Source organism: Nelumbo lutea, chromosome 2 (assembly GCF_056320005.1).
Source record: "Nelumbo lutea isolate HS-2025 chromosome 2, American lotus-T2T, whole genome shotgun sequence".
NCBI classification, from domain to species: Eukaryota; Viridiplantae; Streptophyta; class Magnoliopsida; order Proteales; family Nelumbonaceae; genus Nelumbo; species Nelumbo lutea.
Window position 1 is genome coordinate 113,587,451 of NC_142685.1, and position 19,298 is coordinate 113,606,748.

General features: G+C 37.7%; 1 protein-coding gene across 3 annotated transcripts in view; it reads left to right on the top strand.

Annotated features, from left to right (window-relative positions):
- The window catches only part of OVA5 (Lysyl-tRNA synthetase, class II), a 40,812-nt gene extending 22,689 nt beyond the window's left edge, over window positions 1–18,123 (top strand). The window contains exons 6-14 of one of the 3 annotated variants that reach the window (XM_088969007.1): window positions 280–348; window positions 3,573–3,680; window positions 7,089–7,181; window positions 7,336–7,440; window positions 7,820–7,900; window positions 9,749–9,843; window positions 10,740–10,830; window positions 16,619–16,792; window positions 17,749–18,123. In XM_088969007.1, coding sequence (XP_088825133.1) covers window positions 280–348; window positions 3,573–3,680; window positions 7,089–7,181; window positions 7,336–7,440; window positions 7,820–7,900; window positions 9,749–9,843; window positions 10,740–10,830; window positions 16,619–16,792; window positions 17,749–17,841 — 909 coding nt within the window. In that variant the 3' untranslated portion in view covers window positions 17,842–18,123. Of the gene's footprint in view, window positions 1–279; window positions 349–3,572; window positions 3,681–7,088; window positions 7,182–7,335; window positions 7,441–7,819; window positions 8,038–9,748; window positions 9,844–10,739; window positions 10,831–16,618; window positions 16,793–17,748 lie in introns of all 3 variants that reach the window. The other 2 variants (XM_088969006.1, XM_088969008.1) reach the window with 2 other exon arrangements.
- Window positions 18,124–19,298: the final 1,175 nt, after the last annotated feature.

The window sequence follows — 19,298 nt, forward strand, 5'->3', positions numbered from 1 at the left end:
AGTGGGTTAGCAGATCGGCAAATGCTGTGGCTGATTCTTTGGCTAAACAAGGGGTGAATTGTTTTGGGCTACCTTATAATTGTAGTTCTGTTAAGAGCGTGATTATATTCTCATTTCTAAGGGGAGGTTGCCTCCTCTTAGGGTTATTGTATACTTTCTTCTCTTCTTAATAAAACTGCCATTCATTTATTTTATATATATATATATATATATATATATATATATATTAGAACTATCAGATGAAAAAGATCTCATGCTAACATTAGGGCATTTTTTTAGATTGTTTCAGAGATACGCAAGACAATGGAATCTTTGGGCTTTATTGAAGTTGAAACTCCAGTTTTACAGGTTTGCCAACATTTTCAATATTATGTTTGAGTTCCATAATGACTCCTTTCTTTAACTCCAGTTCAATCTAATTGATTGCTTCATCTACTTTCAAATATATATATTTTTTTCTGAAGTTTCTATAATGAAAAGATCCAAATAGGTTGTCAGAAACCTTCTTAGGAAGCTCCCCCTTTTCTTTATCATGTAAAGTATGATGCAGTGGTTTAAAAGGTGTGCCTCAGGTGCACAGGAGAGGCACATTTTAAGGTATGCCCCTCACCTAGGCCCCAAGTGCAGTACTTTCAAAAGGTGCACACCTGGTGCACCTTGTGCTTCAGCCCAGGCATGTGACTTTTTGAAATTTGCACATTTTGCTCTTTTCTGAGCCTAGCAGTTAGGCCCTGAGCCCCCTAATCCCCATCCAAGCTCCTTGAGGCAAACCCAAACAAGCCCCTATTTGCTAATGTAGTTTATTCATATTTTTGTAGGGATTTAGAATTTAAGACCTTAACATGGATTTGTTTGGGCTTGCCTCAAGGGGCTTGGTACAAAGGCAACTTGTAGAATTAGGAATAAAAGATGTTTAAAATCACATTAGCTATTTGGAATAATGCAATCAGGAAAGAAATAAAGAAATTCAAGTTGACATGCTTGAATATGTTTTGTATTCTATTTTTGACTTTTTTTTTGCATTTTCACTTTGAATATGTTTTAATATTTATGTTTATTTATTTTAATTTGAACTAATAGGCTTTTTAAAACATTTAGTTTAAAATCAAAGTTTTATTTTTTAATTATTGTTTTAAGTATTTTCTTAATTTATTTTGAATTCGTTTACATTTTTTGCAACTTCTTGAATTTATTTTTAAAAATATTGTGCCTTGCTTCAAAAAGGTGCATGCCTTTCCTTTGTGCTTTGCGCTTTTAAAACACTGGGATGGTGTGAACTATTATTCAAACAGTGATAAGTGATGGCATCTGGCATGTCCATGCTAGGCCTATATCCTTTTTCTCTATCGAACATTTTTCAGTGGGGATGAAAGCTTCTGAATATTTTATTTTCTTTCAAGTAAAAGGAAAATGTAGGACAATGAATATCGACATGGAAGGGGGTCATTTAGATGAGAACTGTTCAGTTCATAAGTGGGTGTAGCAAGTATACGAAACCCTTTCTGGTAAGTAGCTGCTTTTTTTAGTCCTAACTCCTAACTCCACAGGATGACTTGTTTGGGAAACCTCTTCCATGGGTTTGTTTGAGGTGGAACTTTAACTTCATCTGTGAAGTAAAACAGGATTTATATATTTGTTAATTTCACTGTCTTTGAAGATGTACATTGCATCTGGTTGTGTAAAAGTGAGATAAAAGGAAAGAGAATGAAAGGAGGATTTTGTTTAGGAGAGTTTTGCTTCCTGTTGCTCTCCACTATTTTCCTTAAACCCTTTGCCTTTGCTAGAGAAAATAAAAGAGGCCAAAGAGAAAATTCATCATCCTATTTTGTCTTAACTTTCTTTTCTCTTTTGATTTCCCTTGTGAACCAAATTAAGGAAAGTCACTTTTTATTATATTTTCTTTTCCTTTCTTTCATTTTGTTTGCAACCAAATGCAGCAATAATGCCTTAGTTTAGCTTATTGAACTTGAATGGCTTCAACTTGTAAGTTCTGTTAGTTGGGAAGGTCAGGGAACTATGCAAATAATCAAATCACAGAGAAACTGGATTTCAGAAAATATATTAATTATTAGCAAATCCTTATGCCAACTATGTTAAGCAAGCTAATGGCATTCAGTGATCTAAAGCAAGTAGAGTGCGATTTGAATGGCTGGGATGCAGGATCAACAGGGAGAGTAACTTTGTTTGTTTATACAATATAAAGAAGGCTTACATTTCACAAGGTTTTTATATATAGAAATTGGATGATGCAGCAGGAAGATCTTCAACATATACTATATATACTGAAGATGATTTAAAACCATTCCATCACAATCAAAGCCTGGTTTTTTGAAGGGAAAACAAATTTGTACAAGGAGCTATAATTCAGGGAAAACTTTTTTTGGGCTGTACTGTAATTCTTGATGTCATGTTGGGGTCAACACTCTTTGTTTGAGTGGTTGACAGTGCAAGATGTAATTTGATATCCTTATGAAAGTCACAGTTTCCAATAAAAAAAGGAGCTATAAATCCAAGCTATTTGAAGAACTCTGAAGAGAGCTAAAAGTGAAAGATTCAATTTCTTTTAGTGATAAGAAAAGCTCTTTTGAACTGTTCTGATAACATCTATTTATAAGAACCTAACCTGGCACAATTAAAGCTCGAATAAGCACCAAAATACTGCTAAAAGATAGTTCCGTTGCTGATCAACATCTTATATATTTTGGCTGAGGTCATGCGATCTTCAACTATTTGCATAGATAATTGAATAAGCTTTTCCATGGTACCAAAACCAAGGCAGTTTGGCATGTTCAATTTTCAATATGGAAAATGAAACTAATAATAAAATAATGGGATTGTGACTTATGGAATGTCACTCTCGATCCCATAGGTGCATACTTCGTTGATTTTTTGTGATATGCATACTTTGTAGATCATCATACACTATTTGTTCAGTAGCTGTTATTATTGTTTTCATCCTCATCATGGGATGAATAATACTTGTGGGTAATAGAAGTAGTAAGTATAGGAGCGGACTTCATCAAAAGTTTAACAACTTGATTGAGTATGGAGATTTTTACAAATTGAATTGATTTGAATGGGTTGCCGTTCAGACATGATTTCTTCGTATTCTGATTCTTTCTTTCTTTCTTTCATTTATTATTATTATTATTATTATTATTATTACTATTATTATTATTATTATAGAAGTAGTAAGTATAGGAGCAGACTTCATCAAAGTTTAACAACTTGATTGAGTATGGAGATTTTTACAAATTGAATTGATTTGAATGGGTTGCCGTTCAGACATGATTTCTTCGTATTCTGATTCTTTCTGTCTTTCTTTCATTTATTATTATTATTATTATTATTATTATTATTATTATTATAACAACGACATGGTTGTTGTTCTTATTGTTGCCTATTCTGTAATTCAATAGGGTTTTTTATATAAAAAAAATTGGATGCTAAAGGGATTTTCATTCTTGTTCGCTGCCTTTGTTTTCTTCTTCTTTTTGCTCTTAAGTTGATATAAAATGTATGGTTTCAAAGACAACAGAGGCACTTTGTTTTTAATTGTTTTCATAAACTAGGGAGCAGCTGGTGGAGCAGAAGCTAGGCCTTTTGTTACATACCATAATTCACTTGGAAGGGATCTTTATTTGAGAATTGCGACTGAGCTACACTTAAAGAGAATGCTGGTGAGCGTGAAGATCTATTATCTCTAGTTGTCTATACTGAATTCTACGCTTTTTCCATCTTATAAAGTTCATATTTGCTTCCATTTTATCTCCTTAAATTGCTAATAGATTTTGATCTTTTGGTGGCAAAGTACTGTGTTGGTTATATGTAGAAATGAAATTGAAGTACTGGCATTATTTAAGCAGAACAACATATTAGGAGTGATGCTTAGCTGACTGTATGTAGAATCGCTATGATTTCAAATTGATGTGGGGTGACTATGGTCAAAGGAGAGCCTATGAAGGTATTGATCGTCTACAATGGGGTTTTAGGAAATATTAAAGTACTAAAGAATATGTAACCCCGAGGCTTTACTTCCATTTTGTTTCCACCACCATTTCCAGGTCCCTTCAATTTCATGAGTTTCATCTCTTGTAACCTCATCTCCACCTGAATTATCTTCCTTTCCTTCCTCCCCTTTAATAATTACTTTTTTTTTTTTGATTAGTTCAATAGTTACTTTTTCACCACCATTCTGCAATAGTCTTGTACAATTCCTCTTCCTTTTGTACATTCTAGAACAAGTTAAATTTGTACCTAGTCTACTCTCTTCAGCGCTTCTCTGTCACACTCTTGAGATGCCACACCATCTTCAGCCCCTTTATTAAAGTTTGGTAACTCTTCTTCATCTCTTTCTGTCTGCATCACCCTCACCCGTACTCTCTTCTTTTTCAGACCCTTTTTCTTCTCCAACCACCACTGCAACTCTCTTCAAGATCAACAATAACTAAATTCTCTTCCACGGTCTGGGTTTGGATCAGCAGGTTCCTAGCTCTCTCCTTATTAGTGGAATCACAAGACAACACCCCCCCAATCCATTTCTTGAAAAGATCCCTTTTCTTCCCCTCCCTCTACCTTTTTGATCTCCTCCCTTCCTTCCTCTCTTTCTCTTTCCTCCCCACTTCCTTTTCTTTCCTTCATCTTCCTTCTTTTCCAACATAGCCAACACCAATCACAAACCCCAACTGAGCATTTCTTATTTCTCTTCTGTCAAAGATCATATGTACCTCAGTTGAGTGTTAACTGGTGCATATAAACTTTCCAGCCATTTCTGGTCCCTCTTGAATGTTAAGTGGTGCTTGCCGAGTTCTTTGCTCAGTTGCTTTTTGCCTGGAAGTTGGTGGGCTTAGATAGTAGGGGTTTGGTGCTATGGAATGTCATTTCTCATGTTGTGTGTTGGGTTCTGTGGAAAGAAAGGAATGGGTGAATTTTTGAAGGAAAGTTCACGCCCTTAGATGATGTGGTGGCTTGGGCTGTGGCTACTTTAAACTCTTGGTTATCTGCCAAGGAATCTTTCAAAAACATCCCATATCATCAATTTTTTTATTATAGCACCCTTTTTAATTAATTTCACAGTCTGAGTGTTGTTTGTATTTAGTTTGAGAGCCTAGTTTTTTGGGTGGCTTTTCTCAGTTCTCTGTATAGTTGCTGCTGTACGTAGAGCATGCTTGACAAATGCTTGCACTTTTGTCCTTCTTGGCAAAATTAATACAATACTTTACCTCTTTCTCAAAAAAGATTATATGTACCTCTGTAGAATTGTCTTCCATGCTGACCAATTGTGAGCTCCTAACATAACTTTGATTAGTTCTCTCTGCACATCCCGATCTTGAACAGTTGAACCCTATTCTTGACTGTCACCTCTCAAACACTACCATCTTCTACCGCTGCAGTTTTGTCGCCCTTTTCTTCATCGATTAACATTTCCATCGCTTTCTTGTGCTCGACTTCCTTGTCTTTATTAACTTAAATGCTTCACCAGTGGAATAAAGACCAAGGTGTGAAGGCAACATTTGCACATTATCTGTTCTCAACAAGTATTCTGCGCACTGTAAGTCTTCTCAGATCCTGTTCCTGATATCATACCTCTTAAAAAATGCTACAGGACTTCTCGGTTACTATGAAAATCTGTTCTTGATATCTCCGCTCTGGCACAAGATTTCTGCTACTAACTTCATCCTTCAGAATTTCCTCCGCGTCTTCTTTTCTCTTGAACAAGAACAGGAAGAATCTTGTGCTTAATTTCCTTACCATGACAAAGCCTTTTGTTTTGTTTTGTTGTTTTTTTTTTTTTTGATAAATGATCAGTTCATTAATATTATCAAAAGATTAAAACTAGTACAAGCAACCCTTGGAGAGGTGTGAGTTGGAACCTCACCCATAACAAAGGTAAGAACAAACTAAATAAGGAAGCAGATTACAACTAAGCCCAGTAAAACATATCCCTATTTGTCCCTTGTTTGGCTAATAAATTAGCCATAGTATTTGCTGATCGCCTAACTCACTGTATTCTTGTATACCACTTGAATTTCTTGATTTCACCCTTATAGCACCGTATGACAGAGTCCGGATCTTGCAGCCACCCTAGAGTCTGGTCATCTTTAGTTGGAGTCAATGGGCTGGTTTGTTGTTTTTTGATGTAATGCTTGGTGATATCTCATCAGTCCATAGATGTACTCATTTTTATTTATCTATAAATTTTCTTTTTTTATTTATTGCCGCAAACATTTTTTTTCTGATCATTGGACTGGGAGCTTTGTATGATGTGCCTTCCATGCTATGGATCTTTTATCTCTATGAAGTTTAAGTTTTCTATATGTTTAAACTTAGAGTGTAAGTCCGGGCATATAGTAAAAAGGTTTAATTTTGTATGAACTAGCTTTAAATTTCTTAGATCCACTCCCTTATCATTGGAGTAAGCATCACCATTAATATAATTTGTAAAGCTTGGCTTTTGTTTTTTTTTTTTTAAATTTGTGTTGTGATAATTTATGGGTTACTTACAAGGGATGACAATGTTGGTCTGTATTTAATGTTTTTTTACTCCTTGCATAGGTATTAGTATATCTTTCAGTTCTTACTGAATGCTTGGTTGTATAAGAACATTAAACTAGTTGGCTGAAAGAGATGTTAGGGTTGGCAAGGGCTTAGGTTTGTTTTTTTTTGGGGGGGAGGAGAGGGGTTTGCCAGAAGGGATTTCAAATCATTTGAAAGGAGTAAGAAGGAAGAGAGCTTGAAAAAGAGCTTAACAGGGAGGGATGGAAAGGAATAGGACGAGGCAGGGGACGGGAAAGATGATGTGTATGACAGAGATGATTAAGCTGCTTATGGCTGAGGAAAATTTTTTTCCTCTGTATTTTGTGTTTTATGAAGCTCTATTGTTGGGATTTGTGTGGGTGCTATCTTATCACCCTGGATATTGCTTGTATTTCAGATCCTTTTTCTTTTTAATAAAATCTTCATTTTTACTCTTCAAAAAAAAAAAAAACTAGTTGAGTTGTTCCTTGTATTTTCTTTCCTATTGGATCTCAAATTCTCAATCAGTAAGTGTTTTAATATAATTTAGCATCTCTATTTTCTATTGACAGGTTGGGGGCTTTGAAAAAGTTTATGAGATAGGCCGCATATTCAGAAACGAAGGCATTTCAACTCGGCATAATCCTGAGTTTACCACTATTGAGGTAGCATCTATCTTGTATTTTTGTGATTTTTTAGTTAAGAACTTATGCCTTCTGTTACCTGGTACCATTTGGAACGACAAATTGTTGAAAGCATTGGCATTTTTTATTTGCAACGAAGGGAAATATTAACTATTAATCTTAGTTTGATATTTAGATGTATGAAGCATATTCAGACTATCATAGCATGATGAACATGGCAGAGGAAATTGTTGTTCGATGTGCTCTTGCTGTTCATGGAAAGCTCACTGTTAATTACCAGGTGAATGTGCTATTACTTCTCCATGTTCATTCAATATTTTGGCTAATTTGATAATGACTGAAGTCTTTGGCTTCACACCATGCATCATTTAATATTTTGACCGGTTTTCTTTTGATTTGAGTTTCTGACTGATATCCAATTAATTTGTGCATAAAAATGATGGATGGATAAGTGAAGTGGGATTTTCACTTATTTCTATAGGTGAAATTTTAAATGAACTTGTTCAATTTTATGATTTAATTGATTTGAATAACCACTTAAATCTGGAATTTTCTTACTATGATAGTTGTGGGATATAATGCACATTACTTTTTTTTTTTGCTTCTCTCAAAAAAGAAAAAGGTTGTGTAAAGAATTCTATTACCCATTGGAACTATAGTTTTACTGCAGGGACTGGAAATATGTCTTGAACGGCCTTGGAGGAGGGAAACCATGCATAATCTTGTCAAAGAATTCACTGGTATTGACTTCAATGAGATAGGAAATGATGTTACCATTGCTAAAGAAGTTACCATTAGAGCACTTGGATCTGACCATGACAGTAATGACAAATCTTCCATTGAAGCATGTCCATCCGTGGGACATGTCCTTAATGAGGTTTAATTTGCATTACTCTTGAAGTTTCTTTGTATCCTGAAGTTGGCTTGTTTTGATTCTTGTCTTGTTTCTATTTAGATGTGAGACTATAGGACCTTTTTATCCTTGTTGCATGTTGAAGTTGTTTATGCGAGTGTAAATGAGAAGCATTGTTCAATAAAAGAAGGGGTGGTTCCGTATATAAAAAATAAAATCTGTGACCCCATAATGAATTGTTTTTGTTTTGCAGAAAGGCAAGGTATGAAATTTATTAATAAGGATATTCATAAAAAAATTATTAATAAGGATGGGAAGGAGCATACAAGGCGTAAATGGGATTGCTTAATTTGAAGGGGTTTTAAGCACAGGTACAAAAGGAAGAAAATCCTCCTTTGTTAGAGAAAATCCAAAATTCTAGAAATTAGGTTTTAGTTAGAATTTTGGGTTGACAGGTGGTAGGACAAATTGCAATAGAGAATAATAAATGATGACTGAATTTGTGGGGGATCTGAATTGATCTTGTACACAAAGATGAAAAATTTCCAATGAGAATGGACTAACAAAGACTGGAAATAAGGAAGTGAAAGAGAGAAGGGAGGAGACTTAACTTGGATTGCTTAGAAGGCTCCTAAAGAGCAACCTGAAACTTGACTGAACGCTGAAATAGCTCTTCAGCAATTGAGAACTAGGAAAGTCGAGAGAGGAGAGAGAAAAAAAAGAAAAAAAAGTAAATAGAGGTATACATCAATTAGAAACACACAATAAAGAATCACATTATTCAAAGGAATATTTTCATTTCATTCTCTGGCCAGGTCATGGCTTACAAAACACATCTATACTATATTCTAAAAAGCAGTTGTCCACACTAGACTCCTCATACTGCTTCCAAACCCCTTTAAAATTTTATTGTTTTTTTTTTAAATTAAAAAAAAAGAAATTAAATATGGGGCTATATAAGCTCACGCACAACCAATTCAATTAAGAAACTGAATGTAACATGGGCATCTTTCTTACACCAGCCCGTGCATCACACAGGTCTCTTCTAGTACGATAAAAAAACATAGATCTAGGTACCCAGATTATGAAAGTCGCATCAACAAACTTCAGCCCTAAGAAAACATAGTCATATTATACTTATCATATAAGTGAAAGTTTAAACACAAATAAGACCGAAATAATGTAACTATCAGATTGGAACCCATTTATATCAAGTAAATTACCAAAATACTTCTATAACAACTCAAAAATCAGAAATAGAAAACAACCCAGAGTACACCTATGCTGATTCTAGGACAATTATGATGCCCACACAAGCAAATAATCCAGCATTAATGCAATCCAACTCGTATGGAAAAAGTAACTTTCAAGGGGGCAAAAGCATTTCAAACAGGTTAGCATGAAATGAACAACCATGAGAAAATGAGCATAGAAAACTGCCATATGGAGAAGACAATTACAACATGGATACATGTTTTCATTGTCTTATGATGGTGTGCATCATCTCATTTGATCAATAAAATTTCTTATCAACATAAAAACATGTTAAATAATTTGTGATCTGCTGCAAGTTTTAGATAATTTAGTCAATGTGGGGTCTCTGGTCACTCAATGCTACTACAAAATCAGTGTTTTTAAGGATACCTGTCTGGATGGTAGATTTAGTTTTGCCTTTTGACTATTTGCTTGCAAATGCTTTTCTCTTATGTTCTTAAATTTCTTGATATTGATCCAGGTTTTTGAGACTGTTGTAGAACCAAAACTTCTGCAACCTACATTTGTTTTAGACTATCCTATCGAGATATCTCCCCTTGCTAAACCACACCGAAGGTTATATTCTCTCTCTGAAATGTTTTGCTTGTCAATATGTTGCCTACTATCCTAAAAAATATGATTTTCACCTGTGTTTTGAAATGGGAATATTTTCTGTTAAGTTATAATTTTCCCTTTATGAGGAATATGCTCACTCTTTAATGACTAATGAAATATTTCTGCTGAATTTATTGTTTCTTCTAAGATGTCCAAGATGCCCTGGGAAACTCTAAAAAGAATCAAAATATTATAATGGTGCCTGCTTACAAGTAACCCATTGTTTTTTCCCAATATCCAAACTTTTACAATTTTTATTCAAACCTATTAATTGATGCTGTCCTATTCCGGTGGCAACAAGACAATATTCCAGAGTAGTACTAGTGGAGGCAAGTATTATGGTGTATTGCAAATTTGCAACACCACCACCACCAATAGCCATAACAACACTGCCACCTCCACCACCACTGCCGCCACCACCACTACCAACAATAAAATGTTATGTTTTAGAATTGATAATATGTTTTGATATTTGCCTGTATTGATTTGATGAATAAATCAGCTATATAGTTTTATTTTTATGCTAGGGGCCATTGCTTAGTACAATGGTAAAATTATTTTGGGCTGACATGTATGAAAACATGGGTTTGAGTTTGAGTTTGAGAGTAGCCACTTTTTGCCCCCCCCCCAAAAAAAAAAAAAAAAAAAGCCAAGGGTTAGGTCCACAATCAGCATTGGAGCAATGGTCCTTTTTCCTTGGATTCCATGCTAGCATCATCTCATTCTTTTTGGGAAGAGATTCTATTACATTTCTAGAATCTAATTCAAATGCTAAACTTTTTTGGTCTATTTGGCACATTAGGCTCCTTTGGGAACAAACTGGTTTTAATTATGTTATTTTAAATCCTTTGATTTAGGTATTCAGGCTCGACTGAGAGGTTTGAACTATTTATTTGTGGCCGTGAACTTGCCAATGCATTCTCAGAACTGACTGACCCTTTGGATCAGGTATGCAGCAAGTTACTGTTTTTGATATCGTTGTCTTCATCATCATCATCATCATCATCATTATCATTTTCATCATCATCTGCCTTTAGGACCTAAGTAGGGTGAATATGAAAAATCCTGTTCATTCCTTTCTATGGTCATATGTTCTTTTAATGAATGAGCTAGTTTTTGTATATATCTAGTTGAATAACAATTAATATCTAAATTTTTTTTGCAATTATTACAATAGTTACCAATATAGCAGAGGTCTGTGATTTACTTTTATTCAGCCAAGGAAAGCAATGGATTTTGATGGCTATTGTTATGCTAGACAAGTAGTCATTATTATTATGTTAATGTTAGCCAATCCAATGGTTTCCATTAGTTCAGCAAATATCAAAACATCCTTGGAGATATTTGCAGACGAGCATTTTGGTCCTTGCCATAGGTATGGCAAAGACAGCTGATTCTGGTTTATTTGGTGAAAGTCTGTCCCCCCGCGGGTTGGGGCTTTCATGCACTTGTTTTTTCTTGACAATGAATGTGCTCACTGTTGCTGATCTCAGTAATAGAGTGATATAGATCCATAATTGCTGTTCCATGTTTAAATTGTAGAGGGAGCCAGTGAATCACTTTTTTTTTTTCATTTCTTGCCACACCACATCCTTTTGAAAAATTTCTGCTCATCATTCCTGATTTGTTTGTCTTGCCTCAATTCGATAAGGGTAACAGTCTCTCTTGGTTTTCAGTATCAATGTGGAGCAGGGGTACCACTGTTTGGTTTATTCTCCCTTTTGCTTTCTGTAGGGTTATATGGGAAGACCATTCTACAAATATTTGATGGTTCCAAATGACCTTTAATCTGTTTTTGTTTATATATTAGCTGTTATTTTTGGTGGATTGGAATCTCAATGAGTTAAGTAGAAGGTGATGGGGTTCAGAAAACCTGGAAGAGGCGTCTGGCTCTAGCTCTATGGCAATGCTTCCAGCGGGTGATTGGCCTACAATAAGGGGGATGTCAGTCACTTTGGAAAGGGAGATGCAGTTAAATGGCAAGGTGGACTTTGTGGCAAATGGTGGGGACCAAAACATGGAGCCTTCTACGTGGATTCTTTCCAAGTTCGTGGAGTTTGGTGCTTTCTTGGGGGTTTCTCTAAAGGGTATGGAGGAACTAACAAAGGCATTTCTCGTAGAGGAGGGGAAGGGTGCTTGAAGAGAAAGGAAGGAAAGGTAGAACAGAAAGGGTGTTTTTTAGACTATCTTGGAGCTTCACTGACAATGGAGGGTCAGATAAATAGGAGTGAAAAGGAGGGAAAAAGGGGTAAGAATTGAAGGGAGGGTAGGGGGAGGGAATGGACAGCACACTTAGACATTTTCTTTTTAAAAATGAAGGTATTTTCTTGGAATAAAGGCTGCAGAAGTGTGGTGGCAGGTGCACATACAAGAAAGTGGAAGGCAGACATCCTTTGTTTACAGGAAACTAAAATGGAAGTGGCTAAATTAGCACCAAGTAAAGCTGTCATCAATCCAATATGGTCTCCACCAGCTGATGGGTTCACAAAACTAAACTTTGATGGGAGTAGTGAGGGCAACCTCCCAGTCCTTCAGGTATTGGAGGAGTATTCAGGAATGAGGAAGGAATGGTTATTGCCTCATTCTGAGTCGATTGGTGGAGATTCTCTTAGTGCTGAGATCTTGGCTGTCCTGGAAGGTGTAAAAAGCAATGTTTAAAAACTGACCCAGAGGCTGAACCGTTTTTGCCTCCAGGTTGCAGGGTCACCGGTTCGACCATCTGGGTCGAATGGTTCAGACCATGCCACGTCAATGCATATATGTATTAAGTATATATGTGTGCGTGTGTATGTTTTACCAGAAGCAAGAGATAGACAAGTTGGTACAGGATCTCTTGGATAAGGGCTTCATCCAATTCAGCCACAACCCTTTCTCTTCACCAGTCTTGTTAGTTAAGAAAAAGGACGGAGGGTGGAGGTTTTGTGTAGATTATCAGGCCCTAAACAATATAACCTTGAAGGACTGTTACCCCATTCCAGTGATTGGTGAGTTGATGGGCGAGCTCCAACAAGCTAGGGTGTTTTCCAAGCTCGATTTGCAGGCTGGGTATCATCAGATTAGGGTCCATGACAGTGACATCCACAAGACTGCATTTAGGACCAATGATGGTCATTACAAATTCAGGGTCATGCCTTTTGGGCTGACCAATGCTGTCTACATTCCAGGCTCTAATGAATGATCTATCCAGACTATACCTTTGGAAGTTTATCTTAGTTTTTTTGATGATATTTTGGTGTACAGTGTGGACTGGGAGACCCATCTGGCCCATTTGCAAATTACTCTTGGGGTTCTTAAACAAAATCAGCTTTTTGCTAAAGAAAGCAAATGCAGTTTTGGACAAACCAGGGTCCATTATTTGGGCCACACAGTGTAGGAGGGTAAGGTAATGGCGGACCCAGAGGAGGTATCATGCATGACAAATTGGCCTAGGCCCAAAACCATTAGGGAATTGCGGGGGTTTCTCGGACTGACTGGGTACTACTAACGTTTTATCCAAAACTATGGCAAGATAGCTGGCACAATAACTCAGCTACTCAGAAAGGATTCCTTTGCTTGGAACCCCACGTCCCAGGAAGCTTTTGAACGCTTGAAAGAAGTGGTATCATCCCTCCCTGCACTCATGTTGCCCGACTTCAGTAAGAAATTTGTAATTGACAGTGATGCCTCTCAGGGTGGAATAGAGGCTGTCCTGATGCAGGAAGGCAGGCCCATAGCCTTTTTTAGCAAGGCATTATCTGGCCAGATTTCAGCTAAGTCAGCCTATGAACTAGAGCTCATGGCAGTGGTGTTACCAGTCCTGAAATGGAGGGCCTATTTGATGGGTTGGCAATTCACTATCCACATGGACCATCAAAGCCTGAAATACCTCATGGAGCAACGGGTCTTATCCCCTGAGCAGCATAAATGGGTGTCCAAACTGCTCGGGTTTGATTATAAAACAGAATACCAAACTGGGGCCCAAAATAGAGCAGCAGACGCACTCTCCCGGAAGGAAGAGCTCGGACCCATGCTAGTATCTCAACCCATTTTCACTCACAGCTGAGTTACAGGAGGAGGCAGATCAGAGCCCAAAGTTGCAAGCAATACGAAAAAAAAAAGGGCAGCACAGCCTGAGTCCACTCTAGGATATACAGTCCAAGGTGCCACTCTGTTCTATAAGGGCCGACTAGTTATACCTGGTGATTCAGCTCACATTCCCAAGCCACTGGACAATTTCACAGCATGGCAGAAGGGGGACACTCTGGGGTTCTTCGTACATATAAAAGACTGGCCTTTCTATTCTTCTGGAAGGGGTTGAGAGCCAAGGTGCAGGAGTTTGTAGCTAACTGCTCAATTTGTCAGCAGCAGAAGTATGACACTTGGCTTCCACCTGAACTGTTACAGCTGCTGCCTATTCCGGACCGGGTATGGAGTGATATTTCAATAGATTTCATATCTGGACTTCTAAAATCCCAGGGAGGGAAAGTGATACTGGTTCTTGTAGACAGATTTACCAAATATGGCCACTTTGTGGGGTTGCCTCACCCCTACGGTGCTGCCATGGTTGCTGAAATTTTTACCAGGGAGGTTGCTTGGCTCCATGGTACTCCATAGCCAATTGTATCAGATAGGATGTTTATGAGCAGATTCTGGGAGTTTTTCAGATTGCAAGGCACTAAGCTGAAGAAGTCCACTAGCTACCACCCGCAAACTGATGGGCAAACTAAAGTGGTGAACAGGTGCCTAGAGACTTATTTGAGGTGCTTCGTCGGAGACCTTCCGGAATCATTGATGAAGTGGTTGCCATGGGCTGAGTGGTGGTACAACACCACCTATAATGCAGCAGCAGGTATGACCCCTTTTAAGGCCTTGTATGGGCGAGATCCACTTCCTATTAATTCCATATGAACGAGGTTCATCAGTGGCCACTGGAAGATCACTTACTGAAGAGGGATTCCATCCTCAAATAACTTAAGGCAAATCTGTTGAGGGCTCAGCAACTAATGAAGAAGGCCTATGATAACGAACACAGGGATGTGCAGTTTCAGGAGGGGGATTGAGTCTTACCTAAATTACATCCCTACTGGCAGGTATCTTTGGCTCATCGGACTCGGAGCAAGCTAGCCCCTCGATATTTTGGGCCCTTTCGGGTTGTGGAAAAGATAGGAGCTGCAGCCTACAGATTGGAGCTTCTGTCCTTGTCTAAAATCCACTCTGTGTTTCATATTTCGTAGCTCAAACGAAGTCTTAAAGAAGGAGCTTTATAGGAAGCCTCTCTTCCTGACTTCACTGAAGATGGGTCTCTGGTGACTGAACCCAAGCTCATAACAGATTTCCGATGGGTTAGAAAGAATGGCAGAGTGACACTAGAAGCATTGGTGATATGGGATAATCTCCCTGTTGAAGATGCCACTTGGGAACCTTACCTGAAACTGCAAGAGGAATTTACACAGCTAGACCTTGAGGCCAAGGTCTGTCTCAACCGGGAGGGGACTGTTAGACCCAGCCCAATCCAGCCCCTCATGCCAGGCCCAGATGATATCGCAGCCGAGACCTCATGTGAGAAAACTACCGGACAGCCGGTTTTTAGCAGGAGGCCACGTCCACAGAAGTTAGTTGGCGCAGATCCAAAAGCATAACAGAAACGATTCAATTACAGTAATTATATAAGGGGAGTGCTTGTTATGGGAGAGGCATGGAAAATCAGATTTGAATCTTCTCTTTTCTTTCTACTCTCTTCTCTCTGTTCTGTTCTGGAGGGTGGTTCCTCGAAAAACCCTGGTTAGGCAGTTCCTAACAGGTTGCAAGAGAGTTATGACCATGGGAACTCATCAAAACCAAATCATCCCGTCATGCACTCATTGGGTGGTTTGGCCTTTGATTTAAACTAATTTCTCAACATGTTAGGCTGCCTTGATTTTTCTAAATTGTCACACATATAGTCTTCTTTATATAAACATATGCATTATAAATATTATATTTGTGTATATGGTAATATACATACAAATGCACATACACGGGGGTTTGGTTGGCATGAGCCTGGCTTGCATTAGGTGTGGGCTTGATATTGGCCTGGGATGGGCTGGGCCTGCCAGGCCAGGCATTGCAGGCCTGGGTAGAAATGATCAACCCTACTTGAAGTGCTTTGGTACGATCTACATCTGCTTGCTTTTGCTACTTTGAATTGTTTCATGTCATGCTTTGAATTTGTTTCACATGTCATGCTTATGCATCTTGGTTTGAACTTGTAAGCTTTTTAGAACATTTAATTTCTTTGAAACTCAACATTTACTTATTTTAATTCATTAACTTTTTGTCTTCGGAAATTTTAAAAAATTTGTGCCTTGCTTTGTCTGGCTGCATGCGTTGCACTTTGGCAGTAGAAGGTTCCTGTGCTTTTCTTGTGCTTCTCATTTGAAAACAAACAGTGGCTATCCCACAACTAGCAGAGGATAAGGCGCAAATGCTCTTCTAGTAGGTTGGCACTGAGGAATTTGGAGCTGGTGTACAACCTACAACCTCTCTCTCTCTCTCTCTCTCCTGTTATTCTTCACTCCCTAGTATATTTTACGTCCTTGTGTTAGCCTTCTTATGATATTAACTTGTTATAGATTGTCTTATTCCTATTTGATTGGTGTTTAGCTCCAGGTCATCACCCACATATAGTTTTTAACTCTAGGCTTTCACCTATAGACACTGTTTCAGGACCTTGAATGGCAAAAATTGTTCATTTTTGTTTCAACTGTTCTAATGGCAGAGAGAACGCTTGGAAGAGCAAATTAGGCAGCATAATTCTAAGAGACAGCTGATCTCACAGATAGATTCTGCCGAAGAGAAAGGAAAGAAAAGTGACGATGACTCCTATGAAGTAACTCTAGATGAAGATTTCCTGACGGCCCTGGAATATGGAATGCCTCCAGCATCAGGAATGGTATGGTTAATCTATTCAATTTCTGCTTGTATAGTTGTATGTGAGGTTCATGGAAGTTATCATGAATAGCAATAATCATTCTGTTTCTTGAAATGGAAACTATAATTGGTGCCTACAACCCGGGATGGTTGCTGTGGCAGGTCCATAAAAACAACTATATCCAGAAAAGAAAAAAATAGTATATGCTTTTTCCTGTATTTTTTGAACTTAATTATGTTATACAGAAGTTGATATGATTAGCTATTTTACTACTAAGAAAGTAACAAGTTATTCTCCTGATCTGTACTTCATCTCGTACCAGATGGTGGAATATATTGCTTAGTGGATGTTGCACCGGGATGGTCCTCTGAAACGAGCTCGGATCTGCTACCCATGAGCTGTTTCCACATCTCTACCCACGAGACATTACAGCTGTGCATTGGGAATATCTCCCTTGTCATTCATGGGGAGATGTTCCCAGAGTTCACATCAGCGTCCCACAGCACATCCCAACTGTGTATTGGAAACATCTCTCAGTGACAAGTATGGGAGATGTTCCCAATGCACGCTGAGATGTGCATGTGGGTGCTGATGTGATCTCATGTTCCCAATACACGGTGGTGGTTCTCTGTGGGTAGGGATGTGGGCACAACTTGTGGGTAGCAGATCCCAAGTGCTCTGAAACATCAAAATATTATCCTAGATCATATCCTAAGTTGCATTAGAGCACAAGCATGGCTTTTATTGGTAACTTGTTGTCCACTAACATTCTGTGCATTTTCAATTGATTTTTTTGGTAAATGGTGATTAAAGATCATATTTTTTTTTGTTAATCCATAGAATTTACTGCATCTTCCATTGATGGCAATAAAGTTGCAAATTTGTTGATTGCGGTAGATTCTTTCTTTCGTAGAAAACTTGATTTACAATTGAAGAAATTTTCTCAGCTGACTATAATGAAAATAAATATTTTTCAGGGACTTGGGATTGACAGGCTAGTAATGCTTCTTACCAACTCTGCTAGCATTCGGGACGTTATTGCATTTCCTGTTCTCAAGATTCAGCAGTAGAGGTTTTTCTTTTTATTTTGCGAAGTCGGAAGAATTTTCTTTTCTTGAAATGCAGAGAAGCCCCTTTTATCTTTGGCATAGGTCGGTGTTGATTTCTATAAGACCAATTCTTACTTCTGTTCTTTTTATTTTCTTGGAACATTTCGAGGATAATGTCATTTGTTATAGCAAAGAAAAGTAAGCCCTTGATGCCCATGTATATCAAGATGGTTATCATGTATAATTGTAAGTATTTTTAACTAATTTATTGTTTATTAAAGCCTTTTGCTGTGTCCCAATGCATCTGCATTTGCCAATGTCTCAATTGAGAAAATTAAACAGGAAATGTTTTCAAAACTCGGCTCTTATGAAGTCAATTGAGAAAATTAAATTCAATGATCCAAATTCTGTACCCCAACCGAGCCCAAGTAGTTGAAACCCCAATCCTAACCCTAACACAACCTGATGATTTCAGGTCGGGTTGGCCTAAATTTTTCACTTGTGCTTGTTAAAATTTCCTACGCCTAAGACTAGTTGTTGAGGTCAACTTAACTTCAGCATTGTGACATTGTCATATGTACAAGAACATGTATTCACAGATACATGATTGCACGCATGCATGCATGCATGCATAATAGATATCATAGTTTTTGAATCACCTTTGACCTGGACGGTTGGATCGTTTGACCGGGGAACTGTTTAGGCAATTGGTCCATTTTACCCCAAACCCGGTTCCTAGTAAAAAACCATTGAATCAGTCAATGACCTGTTGACTTGGGTGGTTAAACCGTTGACCTATTCAACGATTTTTGGTTATTTTAATTTTAATTATTTTTTTCTACTTTTTAATTTTTTTGTCAGAACGGGCTGTCCATTCGAATTGGATGGTTGAACTGTTGATCCAGAAACCATTGGCTAGACAGTTCCGGGTTTGGGTTATTTTTTAATGGGAGGGTAGTCCATCCCCTAAACCCAAAACCTCAGGTGGGATTCGATCCCAAGTCTACACTACAATCAGCAGAACTTACCAACCAATTGGTTGGCATCTTGCATGAACTGTCAAGGGTTCATTACTTGACAAGCAAGAGATTGCAGGTTTAATTTTGAAAATAGTCACCTTGTAGAAAAAGAGCAAGGGTCTAGGACTACCGTTGGGACCAACACTGGGTAATGGCCTTTTTACTTACAAATATGAAGATATATTGGATTTGGATGGAGTCAGGTTTCAAGGCCTCAATCCTAAACCAATCCAAAGTTAAATGGGTCTTTTTCATATTTTTGGACCCCAATCATAATCTGAAATGCAACCCAACCCAAGTTGTAGGTTTGTAGCCCCTGTCAACCATTTGGTTTGATCACACCAACCAGCACAAAAGAAAGAAAGTATTGAAATTGGGAAACGATAAAATGAAAACTGTAAACTTGTGGTTTTATATACCTATAACAATTTTCAGCTTTGTATTGATTCTACTGAATAC